This window comes from Neltuma alba, unplaced genomic scaffold, assembly GCF_004799145.2.
Source record: "Neltuma alba isolate B1F8T4 unplaced genomic scaffold, ASM479914v2 tig00004918_pilon, whole genome shotgun sequence".
NCBI classification, from domain to species: domain Eukaryota; kingdom Viridiplantae; phylum Streptophyta; class Magnoliopsida; order Fabales; family Fabaceae; genus Neltuma; species Neltuma alba.
In genome coordinates, this window is record NW_021633908.1 from 59,139 (window position 1) to 77,279 (window position 18,141).

Here is an 18,141-nt window from a genome sequence, read left to right on the forward strand (position 1 = left end):
GGCCACTCTGGTGAATTTCTCTCCCCGAGCCCTGCAATAAAGCGCCAAGGTAAAGCTTCTACCTTGGCTCCATTTTTACCCCCTCTTCAATCCCGAATCCATCACCCACTTTCACTCCACCTCTCTGCGATACCACTCTGTATTCGTCCTCTGACGAAGCCTTTCAGGATACCCTTTGCTTTTGTTTCTAGGTAGTGTTCAAGTTTTCTCCGTTACTTTGGCCTTTGATTGCTAGCTTTGCGATTGATTTCGCTTCTAATCCCGTGATATGCCCTATGTGACCTATCATTCTCCTGGAATTTCTTGGTGGTTGGTCTGTTGGAATTGTCTTGTTTCGATTAAGGGTTTAGGTATTGTGATTGAGTCTTCTCTTTTCACTTTTAATTTGCTAAACAGTAAGCCTCTGATTGTTGGGTATAGGTAATCGGCATCGGTGCTCTTATCAACGTTTTTTTTTTTTTTTTTGGATAAACAGATCAATGCATGCTGCGTAGATGTTTCAGTTATTGCAAGTTAGTGAAACAAAAACAAAAATTGTTATTTGCAAGTTCGTTTAATTTTATTCCCGTGAATTTGGCCTCTTCAGTTGTCATAGTTGGTCATAAAGAGGGGGGTACTCCAAATAATGTTGAAAGGTATTCAGAACATAATTGAAAAACAATAAACCACATTTGCTGATAGATACAGAGTACACACTAGAAATTCTTTCATCCATTGTTTAGAAAAGCCATCGTTACAATGGCAAAGAGGAGCCAAATTGATTTATTTTTATTATAATTATTTTTTTGTTCTTGTTTGTGCCTGAAGGTCTTCACGTGTTTAATTGCAGCCTGTTATTATTATACCATAGACTTGAAACACGAGCACAATGGACAATAAACACTGAGTTTACCTCTAAGTTTTGTCGAATTGTGATCTCTTCTTGTGGCTCGCAATGGTTACTTTTGGTATGCTTGGTTGCTGGTAACCATTAGTTACAATAGCAGGAAAGGTGGATACTGTGGTTTTCTTAATGCTGTCAATATAGGGTATTCGAGGGTGCGAATGAGCCAAAATTGTCTTTTGGCTGCATGTGCCAAATCATACGTGCATAGTTCCAATAATAGTATCTTTTTTGTGAAGTTATGGGAGCATATCATTATTTTCTACTTTCTTTATTTGGGACTAAACATACTCCTGGGTTGCGTCTTATGATTATGTTTATGCTGCATTCTATTGCCGGCATTTTCATTTGAAGCAATCGAGATTTAGTTCGTTGCAATTTTCTTTTTGCCATTATATCATTAAAATGACCAGCTCCATAAACACATACTGTTGTTGGAGTGTAATCAAAATCTTCATATTTCTATATTGTGGCCTCGTTTTCTCAATTGATTATAAGTTCTGATGTGGCTTTTTTCCCCCTATTTTTTTTAAGTCTTGGTTCAAGTGAGCCTCCAAAATGAGGCTATAGAAGGAGGAGGAGGGATGATTGAGGAATCGGACCAACCATGCATCAAGATCCCTCACTTGAGCCAAGGCTCGTGGGCTCCTTGCTAAAAATCCTTCTTAAACGAAAGTCGACTTAAATTTGTATTTGGGATACTCTGGACATGAACTAGGCTTGAAGTAAACGCATTGAACTCTTGTTCAGTTTGAGATGTTAGGTGTGCTTTCAAGTTAGCTTATTGTAATTTACTTAGGCATTGTATGCGTTACCATATTGGGTGGTGATAACTGTTTTTCTGTGAACTTCTATCTATTTTAGTATGTATTATGGCCTTAGACTGCGTATTGGTAATTTGGTATTGCATTCACATATACTGTCTATTGAGGTTGATGATCCAGTATTTCTGCTTGATTGTAAATTTTTTCAACCTTTTATAGATTTTTAAAAGGTTGAAATCTAGAGAGCATAGTGTCTGTGTACTTTTTCAAATTGGAGTATATATTTCTTTCTTTTTCTTTATGGGGTTAGCATGATTTGTTCAAAACCCTTCTGTCATTGAATGGAAGAAAAAGTAATAGTAAGGGACCACCAAGAGTTTCTGATATTTCCCTGTCTTTTCTCAGGTATCATTGTGGTCAGTGAGGGATGGCGAGTAATGGTACTGCAAAGATCCCTATCAATAATGATAATGAAGGTTCAGAAGCCGCCATTGAGATAAAGATTAAAACATTGGACTCACAAATTTATACTCTCAAAGTGGATAAACAGGTGGCTGTAAATCTTCACTCGTTTTGACTTTCTTTGTTATGCTTGTTGTAGAGTCTTGCACTTTGCTTCTCCGACTGTTGAAGTAAATATGTTTTTGGTGGTCAAAGAAATGAATTTGTTCAGATATTCAAATTTATGAACTCTTGGTGAAGAAATTTCCATTTCTAGAAAATGAACCATTCAAATCTTAAATTTAGTCAATTAAGGTCTGTACTTCAACCTTTTATATTGTTAATTTTCCTCCGTTTTAATATTTTTTGTTTTAAGTTGCTAAATCCTAATTCTGTTAATTTGTTTTTATGATAATGAGAGGCTTCCATCAATCCTATGTGTTATCTTTATCATCATTAAGCTAGCACGTAATGTTTAAAAAATGTGGTTGATATTTAACCATCTGACGCCACCTCTGTCTTCTCTGTTATGTAGATGCCAGTTCCTGCTTTGAAGGAACAAATTGCTTCTGTGACTGGAGTGTTGTCAGAGCGGCAGCGCTTAATTTGCCGAGGAAAAGTTTTGAAGGATGATCAACTCCTTTCTGCCTATCGTATCCCTTCTGTTTTCCTTTCTTCTGTGTTAAAGGAAATTTTAAAAAGAAAGACAGTGTGGCATTATGTTGATAATGGATTTGTAAACATGTGGAGTTTTTCTTTCTCAGACCTTATGTTACTATATCCACAGTATGCATGCCATGCATAAGGCTACCTCAAATGTAGTCGCCTATATATTGAACCATTTTTGTGATTGCACTAGTGGCCTATGTATTGAACCATTTAATCTGTTTGGTATTCTTACTGAATGCGTGGCTTGTCCTTCTACTTTGGTGGAGTTTCTCATATGTTTTAAGGGATTTGGAAGGACTTTAGTGACCAAATTATTGTGCCCGTGGGTAGTTGATGATATTCTCTGATTGCATGTGGCTGGGGCTGAATGCTTGCATGTTCAAGGGCGTTTTCTTCCCTGTATGGGTTATTAACCAGTTTTATAAACTTCTGATAAAATTTGCAGAGTGGAAACTTTTCAGAGGACTCATATCTTAATAGATAATAGATTCATATAGCTCTATTTTTGTGTTCTAATCCGCCTATTTTTTGTGGTTCTTTATTAATGTTAATCTAAAGAATGATGAGACCAACTCTATTTGTATTTATGTCTTGGGAAATAAGAAGCATGGAAAAATTGGTTCTGCCACCTAAATTCAATGGCATATTAGATAGTTTCTCCTCCTCTCATTTAATGCTGTTATAGCATGGTGAATTTGTGGCAGTTATTAAGTGATGGCTCATTGACTCTTTGGGCCTAGTTGACTGATAATGAGGGAAGATTGTCAAGGTTTCGTGCATTCTTTGCAGCTGGTCATTGTGCTAGAATTCAACGATCAAGCTAAATGTTTTAATTAGCAATAAATTATGGTTTCAGCAATACTCTTAGACGTGCTGAGCAGGGAACTTGTTTATTGCCAACGTAACACTTCTCAATTATGCCTCAGCTACAGTGAGATACTTTCAGCTTTTCTTTTCTCGCAGGATGCAGATCCTTAGAAATAATTGAGCATTTCAATATTTAACTGATTAACTAAAAATGAAGCTTTCTCTCTTATGGCTCAAGTTTTGCAAGTGAAAATCTTTCTATTAACACTGCAATGAAAATTAAATTCATATGCCATGACTTGTAACGGCTGACATTTGTTTGGCTGCCATTCTCAAGCTTTCTCACTGTACTTATTCCTTGTAATCATGTCCTTATTATTCCTTCAACATTGGTTTCTTTAAATGAGTATAGACGTTGAAGATGGTCATACCTTACATCTGGTTGTGAGGCAACCTGATCTACCTGGGAGTTTGCCCAATCAATCAGGTATGATTTAATAATGCATACTATCTTTTGTTTTGGTTATAATTAATGTGTTGCCAGCTTTTGCTTAACAGGATTTAATATAAAGCATGGTCCTATTTTCTTTTAGGAGCATACTTCTTTTTGGGTTTATGTTACTTGACCATTAGCAATGATCTTTTGTATCTTGCTGTTGACCCTTTATTATACTTGTCATTGCTTGATAAATGTGTGAGGCAAACTAGGGTGCTAGAGGGTCTTAAGAGACTTAGAGCCTATGCAAAAAGCTCAAACTTGAGCTTTTTTGTAATGTAAGGTTAATGTTGTAAAAAATATAAAAATAGGGTTTATGGTGCTTGAATATTGAAAATTAATGTAAGAATGATTTCCTCATATCTGTGTGTGTGGATTTGTGTTCATATGTGATCCAAAGATTTGGTCATCAATAGAGTACGTTGGCATTATGCAATCCTTGTAGCTCACTCCGCATAATGGGATAAGGATGCTTGTTGTTGCGTGGGGCATTAAGGCATAGCTTAATTAACAGAGACAGCATTATAAGTACTTTCCAGTACTTTGTTTAATATGGTGTGATGTGTCATGTGTGTCACTTGTATGGCCCAGAAGTAATTTGATGTTGAATTAGACATGTATCACCACATAATGGCTGAAGTAACTCTAGCTGCCATGCAAATAAACACTTATAGCACTGAAGCTTGCTGGCTAATATATTCAAATTAACATCATCCGACATTGTCTGACAGAACTGTATGACAAGTTGGTACTAAGAGAATTAATTAATAACCTAATCACTTGTTGTCAGTAGGATACTAGCATGTATCATGTGCCACGAGAATTGGATGAGACAATCAGTTTTGTTCTTCACAATTGACAGATTTTACCTGGTAATAATATCTTATGAGTGGATCTAATTACTAAAATAAGGGTATCATTTAATTTATAATCTCATAATACACATGGTGCATTTAAAAGCTTTTTTTTTCCTGTGCTCAAAATTCTCTAGCGGGTCACTTTTTTTTTTTTTTTTTTTTTTGTGGCTACTTAGTTCCCTCTAGAAGAAAATTTTTCTTCTCACTAGGAAGATATGGTATTTAGTATTTACTGCCGACTATCTTGTGTTGCAGCAACTGATCCACATTCAAGCACAAACAATAGTCACAGTAATCAAATAGCTCCTGGCGTTTTTATTGAAACTTTTAATGTGCCTGTTCAGGGAGATGGGGTTCCTCCAGAAGTTAATAGGGTAAGCTTATATTAGAAGAGACAAGGGGCATGCTTGAGCAGAGGGGATATTATTAATGTTGATTCATTATTGTGCATTCATAGTTTATCTTGTTTTATTCCTGCACAGATTATTTCTGCTATTCTAGGATCTATTGGAATTTCAAATTTTCCAAGTGGTGGTGAAGGGATTGATGTCAGGGTAATTTCAACCTTATCTTGTTCTCCAATTTTTGATATCGTGGTACTATGGCATGTGATTTTGGCAAGCATGATAAATAGTAAAACCTCTCTCCCTCCCTTGTGGAATTTGGAGAATATACACCTGGTTTGCTTGACGCTCAAACTTAGTAAGGTTAAATTAAGGGAAATGAATATGTTCAATAATCTTAATCTTTGATCATAAAAGTGGCATTGATAAAAGACTACAAGAGGATTGGAGGGGAAGGAAGAAAGACAGACAGAAGAGATTGACGAATATTTTGCTTTTTCAAACATTTGTGAGTCTAGGAGATTTAAGCACTTTATAATGGTTGAAAAGTTCCTTCAATTCTGTAGATGTCTTGAAAACTTAACCACTTTGCCACATTTTGTTTCACCTTGTCTTATTGATTTTGTTTTCTATCAATGCTAAAGTCTATCTAGGAGTGTTTCTATATCATTATTCATTGAACATACTTCTGTCATGATGTCTCCATCCTATTCCAATATAAAACTTACATTATATGTTGTTGGGGTGCTGAATTGGCCAAAGGGACATGATTCCCGAGGGCTTGGGAGAACATCAGGTTCTAGTGGTATATCAGATTCATTTCATTCTCCACCTGAACAAGCTGGTTTGCGGAATTCATCTGATAGATTGCGTAATGCATTCGGACTTCCGACGGCAGCTTCCTCTTTGGGATCATTACAGCCTCCTGTATGTTTTAAGCTCTTGATTCCAAAATCTTTGACGATGTTTCTAGATTTGTGATTCGCTTTCCCTTAAACCTCTTTAGAATGTAAAGCATGTTTCTGTTTGGTGAGCAGAAAATAAGCATTTACTTCACTATTTATTTTTCTGATTTTGAAGGTCATTCCTGATTCTTTGACAACTTTATCTCAGTACGTGACTCATCTAAGGCATGAATTTGAAGCCATCGGTAAGTCAGCCATGTTAATTTTATACAACATGTTGGGTTCCAGCTATGTGCTAGTTCCTTGAGAATAATAGCACACCTTTTTATTGGCAGCGAGAGAAGGGGGAAATTGTGCCCAAGCAGCTGAAGCTCATAGGAATGAATCATCAATTTCTTCTTCACCTTCAGGTTCTACATCACAAGGGCTTTTGTCACCTGCGTACTTGGCAGAAGTGTTGCATTCTACCAGACGGATGTTCATTGAACAGGCTAATGAGTGCTTACTTGTAGGTTTTTCCTTTGCAGTGGATGTTGTGATCACTTAGCTGTACAAAAATGGAAAAAATTGTTCATTCTGGCTTTATCATGGTTTCCTTTCCCAAGTTTCTGTTTGTGAGCTATATTGTGCATGATAGAAAAATTAAACTTGATTCATTGTTGAATTTTACAGCAACTTGCAACACAACTTGAGAATCAAGCAAATGTAACTGATCCCCCGTTGCGGTCAAACACTCAGTCTAGGGCTTGGAGGACTGGAGTTCTGTTTTACAATCTTGGTGCGTTTTTACTCGAGCTTGGTCGTACGACCATGGCATTACGTTTGGGTCATGCACCGGTAGGCTTGGTTTCCAATCCTTGTTTCTCGATTAATTAATCTGCTTGTGCCACTGATTAACTTCCTTTGCAGTCTGAAGCTGTAGCTAATGGCGGACCAGCGGTTTTTATATCCTCATCTGGTCCTAACCATATTATGGTTCAGGTTGTTCTTTTCCTATTCTTTCACACATTTGCTTGCTGTGAGGACTATCCTTATGCTTATTGAAATGTTTGTATCCAGCCTCTTCCTTTTCAACCTGGGGCAAGCTTTGCCCCTGCCCCTGCCCCTGCCCCTGCCCCTGTCCCTGTTGGAGCCGTGCAGTCCCCTTCTGGTTTAGGTAGCGGACTTGGTTCAAGTTTCTACCCAAGGCGTATAGATATTCAAATACGGCGAGGTGATTCTCCATGTTCTAGGCTCATTTATTGTGCATTGTGTTCTCAAGTATCTTCTTTAACTTTCCTTTGTTTTTAGGTACATCAACATCCTCAGCTAATGTCAACAGAGAAGAAAATGGGGATGCACAATCTGCCACAGTACAAAGAAATCCTGTTGAAATTTCTGTTAATCAAACAAGCTCTAGACTTCCAGAGGATTTATCTTTTGGTGGGGAGTCAGGAGTACGGATAGTGCCAATTAGAACCATGGTTGCAGCAGTACCTAGCCACTTAGGTCGCAACCCTTCAGAATCTTCTGCTAATTCTATAGGTCTTTACTATCCTGTTATCGGGAGATTTCAGCATGCACCTTCTGGACATGGGAATAGTGACTCAGGATCTCAGTCTGCAGGTCAGCATCATGCTTCGGGTTTTCATGCAGTGCAACAGTCAACGCCTGAATCTACTGGGCAAAGGCAAAGCATGGATGATCCTGCAAGAAATGGTATCATAATGTATCTGACGTTTCAGCAATGATTGTTTCCTTGCATCTGCAGTTTGCAATTTGATCTTCCATCAACTTCCTGTCCTCTGTTGTTTGCGTGTTGTATATTTCCTGTCCTTCGTGGTATCTGTGAATTTACTTTAGTCTGGATGGTAAGTTTGTGGTCATGCTTTAGAAGCATTGTTTCTTTCCCCGTGTAAAAGGGCTGAAGTGAATGTGTCACTACATGCTGTAGACCTTATAAAGAAGTTACTTTAATAACTTCTTATAGATTTCAGCAGCATATAGACTTAGTCCTAATATCTTCAGGATATTTGACTTTTTTGTAATTTCTCATTGGACGATAATGCAGGATCTTCATCGATTCCTACCTTAAGACAGGAACCATCTAATACCCGCAGGGTGAACATCAATATTCTGACGGCTGGTGGACTCCAGAACAACCAAGAATCTGAGAGGCAGATACCCAATAATGTACTTCAATTTATAAGAACACTTTTTCCTGGTGGTGAAGTTCATGTTGAAGATTCTAGTTCACAGGGAACGACTGGTGTTCCTACCTCAGATCATGCTGGACCATCAACAGGTGCTGCTCGTGCCCCAGAGTCAGAGCCCAGAGCTAGTGAGGAAGGCCTATTTTTGTCTAACTTGCTACGTGAGGTCATGCCTCTCATATCACAAGCAGGGTCTGGAACGCATGGAACTCCTCAAGGTGAAAATGCTTCAGACAATCAAACAGCTTCTGATTCTTCCACCCAGGTGAGCTTGCTTTATTGGCTGCCCTACTTATTTTAATGTTGCCAAATACATATGCAGCTGGCTTACTCTTATGCTTGTGGACTTTTACACTTAGTTTGAATATCTCAATGGTTAGAATTGAATCCATGCTTTGCTTGTCCAAAAGTGATTACGATGGTTATGATGCTTGAATTTCTTGAAATGAACCCTAAAGGGACAAATAAGAAGCTGACAAGTGGATCTATTTGCAGGTTGGGATGTCACGCAGACAAAGTGATTCTGAGCCAAGCCCTCCAAATCCTAAACGCCAAAAGGTTAATTTCCTTCTGATTCAAAGACGATATTTGTTCTGTATAATTCTTTGAATTGATTGAACCCGGGAAGGGCTGAAGCTTCTCCGCCTCTTGGTTAGATTGTAGTGGCATGCCACGATACCCATAAAAAAGATCCAATGCTTTTTAAGATATGTTTACGTTGCATTTATAATGCAAGTCGTAAGATGTGGGGTATGCCTATCAGGGTTGCTAGAGAATTTTCTCATCCATTTCCAAAATATTGCAGAACTCTGGTTACCTCCTTAAGATGCATGGCTGCTCGCCCATTTTGGTGCCTGAAGTTATAAATTGCACCAACTGTTGTCTAGTTCTTAGTATTGGGTCCCAGTTAAATTATGGGATAACATTTTGAAGTAGATAATTTGTCAACAATTTTTAAATATATGCTAATTAAGTTTTACCAATCGTAAGGTGATTTCAACAAGTGCATCAGCTGGTTTTTTTTTTTTTGCCCCCTTTCCACTGACTGACTATTTTGGATGACGGCATGGCTTCTTGATGCAGAGGGAGTGATATATATGATCAGTGATAAGGTGCAATCTGATTGTGGAAGATTTGGATCAAAGCAAGCAGGATTCATGGCTGATATATTAAATTGTCAAATTAAGATTATGTGCTTGTCCAGTTATTTCCTCAAGAATGATATGACTTTGTCCAGATGCAGGCAATCTTTAGGAAGTTTATGTACCTTGATTGTGATGTCATCTTGTACAATATGGGGCATTGGATCTGAGCTTCACATAATTTTCTTTGAAAGCAATGGAATGTATAATTATGCTCAATCACACGAGTTTTCTGGGTCTGGCTGCTTATGCATATCCTTCAAATAATAAGGAAAACTTTAGATATCACTAGGTTAATTAAAAGGGACGAGAAATGTATTACTATTATTATATTTAAACAAGTATTCGGGCACTATATATTACACAAAAATGAGAATGTAGTATCAGAATTATCTTAATTTTAATTTCGATGAAGTTTTTATGATGCTAGTATGAAAATGCTATTAACCACGCGTGCTCCGCACCAAATGATCTGATTTTTGCGCTTAGTTTTATCCTATTTGTATAACAATATAGCAGCATCACATTTGACTTTCATTGGCATGGATTGGAGAGTCTAATAGCTATTATGTCGACAGCAAGTTGGCTCTCGGATGACTGAGAATACATATGTTGACCACAGCCCACAGGTTCACTGATGTATTGATGCGTTTGAGACATAGGCATTATATTGGCTTAAGTGAGACCAAGCTCGCCCATTGATGTCACCCACTGTTTTCTTCAGAAACAACCTTGTTCATTGATATAGGTCCTAGGTTCAGGCTGGTCCAATAATGAAACTGTGAGCTACTGATTTTGTTTGCAAGTGGTAACTTAATGTTGTTGCCACATCATTGCGTGATGTATTACGATCAAAAGATGCCAACAGCAACACAAAGACAATGGCGCACCCTAAGTGTGCTTTAACTTTCTCATCCTTTGGGGGGAAAAGGTGAAATAGTTGCAGGAAATGTGATTCAGAGTGGGAAAACATGAAGGCAGCAAGGAGATCAGTTTGAAATTGGCTAAGCTGAATGCAGAGTACTAATATTTTGCCTTTTGCATTATACTATATAAATTTGTCTAGTATGCGAAAAAAAACAGAATAGAGTATCAAAAGTTTGCACATAGTTTCACGAATTTCAAAGATTCAACTTCTTATAGAATCAGAATTTTGAGAACCCCGTCATCCCCACAATTGTGAATTCGGGTGCTCTTCCTTACAGGTTGTGATTGCCCGGTTTCTATCCCTGTTTGGAATCTGGATCTTCAGAAGCTTGTACCATTGTTTGGCATTTAATTGAATGTATACTCATATTTCGTCTTTTCGGCCTAATGCATAAATTATTTGCAACAACTTTACAGCCCAGTAGCAAAAACACTTTACTATTAGTGGAAGGTCACATGCTTGGTTCCCGATTATTAGAAGTCACAGTTTAATCCCACTTATAACTTTAAATTATTAGTATATAAAGCACGTCTTTGGCATATAATTTCCCTATTTGGTAGAATCTGGATTAAGACAACCCCATCATCCACACCCCTTTGAACAGCTAAGGTTCCTTCATAAATAGGGATTGCCAAGTGCCAGTCCTTGTTTGGATTCATTCACTGTTATAAGGGACTCATTTTGCAGATATTACATGCTCCTCCGGTTCTTAATATCGGAGCTAATTAGAAAATTAATATTAGTCTTATATATAAGTTTATTTTATATATTTATCAATTTTTCTCAAATTAATCCTATTAATTTTTTCCTAACAATAATCAAGTAGAAGAATAAAAGAGGGAATTAAGAGAGATGCTTGGGATGTTTTACAACAAATATCATATTAATTAATTTAATTAGTATTTTTAATCTAGTCATATTAATTAACTAGGTTTTATATTAAACATGGGAGAACATAATGCTCAAGGAAAATGCACAGTTGCACTAATTAAAAGCCAAACACATGAATGGTGTTTGCTTTAAAGTACACCAATAACGATGTTGCAACTTCCACAAATTCTGGCAAATGTCAATGTGGGGGGAAATCTTTTGTTTTTGAGTGCTTTTATGATTCAACCAATTGGAACCTGTTTTGTTTGGTTATTGTGGCCAATAGAAATGGAGAAGTGGGATGATGAAGCATCAAAGTGTGACCACATGTCCTTGTCGGAGACCATGAAAGGTCCTTTCTTTCTTAATGTGCTTCCATGTGATTCGTGTTAAGTCAGTCTCTGCCCATGTTTGTGATTCCAAGCGCTTAGCTTTTTTGGTTGGTACAATTATGGTCTTTCCTTTGATGCGATATTTTTTCTTTCTCTTGTGGTACTCATTCGTTTTCTACTCTCCGTTTTTAAGCCATTCATTATTCATCTCTTAAAGTCTATATTCCCTTTTTCTCTTTGACTCAATCTCCATTGTTCATCAACTTCATTCAAAGCTTACAGACTAAGCAGATTCATCAGTTGTTGAGGGATGCAAAGAGACTTTGTCGATAGGTATTTAATTTTGATTTATCTAAATTACTTTTTCCTTTTAAGAAAAAGTGTTCTTAAGGAGTTTTGCGGCTCTCTTATTGATCAATTTCAAAGTTAATTTAGTTGGTAGAGATATCGAATCACATCTATCCCATAATTATGTATATATTTGAATGTTACCATCGATATAATAACTTTGCAAATATTTTAAGAGTAAAGCTACATGCAATACCCTGATTTTTTTACGATGTATTCAACATCGTAATTTTATTTTTAGTACATCTAACACTTTAAAGATTAGGATGCTGCATAAAACTAAAAAAATAATATCAGAATACTGGATATACAAAAAAATAAAATTAAAGTGTTAGATACACTATAAAAAAAATTAGGGTGTTTCATACACTTTAAAAATAAGATTAGGATGTTAGAAATATCTTTAACTGTATTTTTGTAATCGTTATTCTTTGAGAGTTGATGAATTTTCAAGAAAATGCAGATATGAAATCAAGTGTATGACAGCACTTAATAGGCAGAAACGTTGGAAAAACAGAGGCACAGGTGGATCCACCTCAGTTTGGTGCAATCTGTTATTTTTACCACTAACATCATACCAACATGTTGTGTCCTTGTCTCTCCATCATCCTTCCTTCTTTCTTTCTTCTTTCCTTCTTTGAAATGTCAATGTTGATGGGTCCCTAATCACTCTCTCAAATATCGGCGTGCATATGGCAAGCTCATAGATGCACATATACGCACATACAAAGGTGTGCGTAAAGTGCATGTATGTTTATATATATTTCTTGGTCCTATTATAAGACCGCTTTTAAAAAATCCTTATGAAAACACTTTGATAGTTTCAATAACTATTAAATATTTGTTTCATAGATGCTCATATTTAATACGGGTAATGACAGAATAGAAATTAATATGACATTAGAATTTATACGGTCAATGAAAGTAATACTACCTCCGGTCCTCAATATAAGACCCTGTTTGACTTTTATTTTGGTCCTAAATATAAGACCCCAATCCACTTTGTTTCTCATATTTATATACTCCTCTGATCCTTAATATAGGACCCAATTGTTAAGTTGGTTTTGGTCCTAAATATAAGACCCATTTCTCATATTTATCAATTTTCTCTAAATTACCCCTATAGATACTCCCTCAACCATAATCAAGTAAAAGAGGAAAATAGAGTATTAAGAAAGATGATTATGGTATTTTAGGAAAAACGTGTCACATTTCTTATAATTAACTAATTTACCTAACTTCCTTAATCTAATCAAATTAGTTAAATGGGTCTTCTATTAAGGATCGGAGGAGTATTTTTTTTCAAAGTAGCGCTTCTAACAATAATAGTTCTAGTCAATACATTTGATTAGCAAAAATATTTTAAGAAAGACAACACTTATTTAAGACAAATAACTAACTCAACTTACTTTCTTAATCTCCTCAAATTAGTCAACTGACTCTTATAATTAGGACCGGAAGTAGTATTAAAAATCACTTGAATTTTTTTAAAAATTTAATTTTTTTAATTTTTTATTGATATATACATAAATTAGTTGGAAGATTCTTATCATAAGAATAGGAGGGAAAGTGTGTGTGTGTATACATATATGTATGTATGAATATAGTGTTTGAGAGGGAAATGGAATGGAGAAGCATCATATCAAGCTTTATACATGTCTTTGTCAGACAATGCCATTCCAAGAGGTGTTGCCTATTGCAACGAAAAAATTGGGTGTAAACATACTTGATAAGTTTTGTTTTATCTCATTTATTTCTTTTCCATCCACCTCTCATTGCATTATACTAAATTGATAACATTTTCATGAAAGAGGTTTTATAATTGGGATTTTTTTTGGGGGAAAATTCCAGAAAAGGTCCCTCGAATATATAAAATCCCAGATTGGGTCCTGGAATTTTCAAAATGACAGAAAGGGTCAGTGACCCAATCTGTCATTTGGCAAATCAAGAGGAATTGACAATTTTGCCCTCATTTGTATTCATTCACTACAATGATTTAAAGAATCACTATAAGGGTTTAAGCATTACCTAGATTCATGTAGCGAATAACTACTCGCTTTTTCATATTCAGGTGTCTTGTTATTAACTACAACTAATTTTGTAATCATTAGAACAATGTAAGTATTACATAGATTCGTGTAGAGAATAACTACTCACTTTTTTATAGTCAGGCACCTTATTATTAACTACAACTAATCTTGTAATTATTAATTACAACTAATCTTGTAATCACTAGAACAGTATAAGCATTATCTAGATTTGTGTAGAGAATAACTACTCACTTAGTCAGGAGTAAAATTGTCAATTGGTCTTAATTTCACAAATGACAGATTGGGTCACTGACTCTTTCTGTCATTTTAGAAATTCCAAGACCCAATCTGAGATTTCATATATTCAAGGGACCTTTTCTGAAATTTTTCCTTTTTTTGGGGCGTGAGATATTTAATAAAAAAAATTATTATAAGTGAAATATATTTATCTAGTTGAAATTTACCTATATTTAAAGAGGGAGGGGGTACTATAATATTAATATAGCATGTCGTTGAATATTTAAAAATAAAATAAAATAATACGCACGCACTTTATTGAGGGATTCTACAGGGTCAATAAAGTTAAGTGTGAGTCAGGCAAAAAAATAAAGTTGAGTGTGAGAACAGAACATTAATTCAACCAATAAGGCATCGACAAGATTCCTACATGTTAGGCCGTTCTCGCTGGTGGATTGACCATAAATAGCCGTCACCACTGCAATTTAATTATTGTCCTCATCGGAATCTTAATATGCATATAATTCTCAAATATATGATTGGAGGGATATAAATTTTATAAATTCTTATAAAATCATTTAAAAAATTTTAAATTTTCACTGTCAAGAATTTCATACATTTTTATCTAATTATTTAAAATCCAATACAATAATTTATCTAATTAGGTCAGATTATTGATTCATACTCGAATTTGCCTAAATTTAAAATTGATTTTTTTTTCCTAGACGCGAGATAGAATTTAACTTACCTTTATTTGTATAGGTACAACAACAGCACATCGAAATAGAACATGAAAAGTGGTAAATAAAAGTTAGTTTTTAATTAAGATTGACTATTAGATATCAGATAATCATATAAAAAATAATTTGTGTGATCAAAATTAGGATTTGTGTTGGGTAAATAATAAGAATTTCATTGGATGAGAGAATTATAGAAAGGAGATTATATTTAGAAATATAGTTAGGATTGGCTTTTGAAAGATCCATAAAATAAAAAAGAGAAAGAAATCTAACATCATTATCCATTGAAAAGGTGCTTTCTTTTCGGCCCAATGAATCAAATTCATTCAAATCCCCCTGTACGCTCATTAATTATCCTTGCCAATAAAATAATTAAGTACAAAATCCCTCATAAATCAAATCAACTTGCCCTTTAATCTAATCACATCATCTTCCAATCCCTAATTTTTTTAATTAATTAAATCCTCCCACTTGCAATCAATGGTCACAATCCAAACAGTAAATTATTTGAAGCAACTTGAATTTGAAATGTGTGATATAACATGATATCATACGACAAAATAATAATTGAGACCCAAAAAGGTGAATGAATCCTCCCTTTTGTTTTGTATAATAACAACAATATGAACCTGTGAATGCCACGTTTCTCTATGATATTCCATTTTTTCATACATATGCGCAAAAATATCTTTTTGACTAATATATAAAGAATACATATTATTGCTGTATGAATCTCATGCCCTACCATCAATTTTTCTTTTCCCTTTTTCTGTTTTCCTTTTTTAGATATGGATACTAACATGCTAGCCTGGTCATTACAAGTATTTCAAATTTATATTTATTAACAAGCTGTTAGTTAAGACAATAAGTAACCTCACCCACATAAAAAGAAAAACACAAATTAAAATTTTTGAAAGTGCACTTTGATGTGAGAAATAAAAGCCGAAAACTTTTTACGTTTATGCCTTAAAAAGGAATTAATCTCAAACTCAAAATATCTTGAAAGATATCTTTTTAAATTAAAAAAAATCAAATTCATATTTTACAAATAAAAAGTATCATGTTAGACCTAATATAGCTTTTAGAAATCAAATGACATTCATCAAAGACATTAGTTTTTTTTTTTTCAAGAGAGCAGAGACTAAAAGGAAAACTTTGTAGCCGTTGTTACTCTTATCATAGATAGTACTCATTCGATTCTTAATATAAGACATAATTAACTAATTTAAATAAATTAAAAATATTAGTTAAATTAATTAATATGATATGTTTTTCTAAAACACTGTAAGCACTTTTTTAATTCCTTATCTCCTCCTCTTATTTGATTATTATTAAAAAAATATCAACAAGGTTAATTTTAAAAAATTTGATAAACATATGAAATAAATCTTATACATATAGTTAATGTCAACTCCATCGTCATGGAAGTCCTGCATTAAGCATAAGAAAAAGAATATTATGAAATGAAATTTTGTCTGTTATCTTAGATGCTAAAAAGACGATCTCTGGTCAAAAAAAAAAAGCTAAAAAGACGATAAACAGATAACGATGTAAATAATCCATTTCGCTGAGGGCATTAATGCAAATTAAAGGTTGTTCATGAGGGGGAGGATCACAAAATAAGAGTATCTGTCTATCTATCACTCTCTCTCCCTTGTTGTGTAATGCTGACGATCATTCTGAATTTTGATGAATGGGCTCAGATTCGCCTTCCCCCACCTGCAAGCAATCATTCAAAAGGCTCAAGTGAAACCAAGACAAAAAAACAAAAGATGACAATATTATTAATGATATGAAGATCATCTCCGAAACTTGCAAATGACAGAGAAGCAGAGTTTTTTTTTTTTTTGCCCCAAATTTTTGTGGATGTCGCAAGCCGTGAGAATTAAGAGTCCCATCACCGAATTATTAGGATATGTCTAAAATTAGTCAAAATCAAGTTCATGACTTTCCCCGTCCTTCATGAAACTTCTCCATTGACAAGATGAGCCAACAAGAAGGAAGAGAAGACACAGTAGTTCAGGATCAAAATATCTGTCCTAAGATTTTCACGATAAAGTGTAAAGGGTTGTGATGAGAATATCTCGTAAGAATTTAGCCTTCGAATTTAATGCACACACATTAATTATTAATTCAAATTTAAATCTATTTTTTTCAGGGGAAAAAAACCATCATACGTGCACATTTTGCAAGATCGACCCTTCTCTGAGGATTTAAGTTCAGGTGAATTTCAAATTGAGATAATTAAAGCTGTTTTCCCTAATTATGATTTAATTATTTGTAAATAAATTAGAGTGATGCATGATTAATTAACACAAGGAAAGTTACAATTTTTCGAAAAAGAAATCCTGAAATGAGAGAATGAAAAGTAGAAGACGTGTATCGAACAAGTGTTTTGTTTCCTAACAGTACTGTGACTCAACTAACTAATTTTGAGCCACGCTTTCATAGAAAAATCTGGAACTTAACGGCTCCCGTTCTCCTCTCACTCTCTCCTCCATCCACTGACAAATAATACTATATTGACTATTTATATTTTATACTCAACGGCGTTTCATATCTTTCTTTCCAACATATTTTCAGAATCTTCTCTCTCTCCGCGAGCCACAAAATCCCATCAAAGTTTACTCTTTTGCGCCTCCAAGTTGCAGCTGAGCCGAGCCCCTACCCCCGTCACCGCCTGCTTGTTGCGTCACCATGTGTTTACAAGACGCCGAGCAACTTGGCGCCGATATGGAGAACCCAGACGATAGAAGGAGCTCTTGGCCTTTGCATTGTGACCTTCTTCATACCCACATGGAAAAGGAACCTCCTCTTAGAACTTGCGGCGATCAGAGTTTTGGTTTTGGGAATTCATTCCCGGTAAGTCGTGTTGGGTTTTCTTCTTTTATTTGCTGTGTAGAGACGGCTTCCTCTCAAGGTTTTCTTCATGTTTTTCCGTCCTACGAGGCCTGTTTCTTCTGCCTTTTACTGGTGTCTTCTTTGCCCTGAGCCTTCCTATCCTTGGGGATATTTTCTCTCTTCATTGTTTGTGTTTTCTTCCTGTATTATTAAACGAGATTTTGTATCTACTCTGAAATTCGAAATTGTTCTGGATTCGCGGTCGTTATGACCCTGTAATCTTGAACTTGGTCTCGAAATCATCTGCTGCTGCAT

The 18,141-nt window shown here is 35.2% G+C and overlaps 1 protein-coding gene across 4 annotated transcripts; it reads left to right on the plus strand.

The window, feature by feature from the left end:
* LOC114746142 (ubiquitin-like domain-containing protein CIP73) lies at positions 1 to 9,719 on the plus strand. 4 transcript variants are annotated; one of them, XM_028934329.1, is made up of 17 exons: positions 14 to 191; positions 1,418 to 1,646; positions 2,053 to 2,197; positions 2,624 to 2,741; positions 3,977 to 4,051; positions 5,173 to 5,291; positions 5,400 to 5,471; positions 6,024 to 6,188; positions 6,342 to 6,411; positions 6,502 to 6,674; positions 6,839 to 7,003; positions 7,076 to 7,147; positions 7,226 to 7,379; positions 7,457 to 7,864; positions 8,217 to 8,623; positions 8,854 to 8,916; positions 9,442 to 9,719. In XM_028934329.1, the coding sequence occupies exons 3-17, from the start codon at positions 2,075 to 2,077 to the stop codon at positions 9,448 to 9,450; spliced, it is 2,193 nt and encodes a 730-aa protein (XP_028790162.1). In that variant the 5' UTR covers positions 14 to 191; positions 1,418 to 1,646; positions 2,053 to 2,074; the 3' UTR covers positions 9,451 to 9,719. The 4 variants fall into 4 exon arrangements, with proteins under 4 accessions (XP_028790163.1, XP_028790162.1, XP_028790161.1 ...); XM_028934330.1 differs by lacking the exon at positions 1,418 to 1,646 and having other exon boundaries at positions 1 to 49; XM_028934328.1 differs by lacking the exon at positions 1,418 to 1,646.
* The last annotated feature ends 8,422 nt before the right edge of the window (positions 9,720 to 18,141 follow it).

Bases quoted from the DNA above. Each gene is read 5' to 3' on its own strand.
- LOC114746142 (XM_028934330.1), top strand. From the start codon at position 2,075: ATGGCGAGTAATGGTACTGCAAAGATCCCTATCAATAATGATAATGAA. The intron at 2,198-2,623 runs GTGGCTGTAAAT...TCTGTTATGTAG, and splicing joins CTCTCAAAGTGGATAAACAG to ATGCCAGTTCCTGCTTTGAA. The intron at 4,052-5,172 runs GTATGATTTAAT...CTTGTGTTGCAG, and splicing joins GAGTTTGCCCAATCAATCAG to CAACTGATCCACATTCAAGC.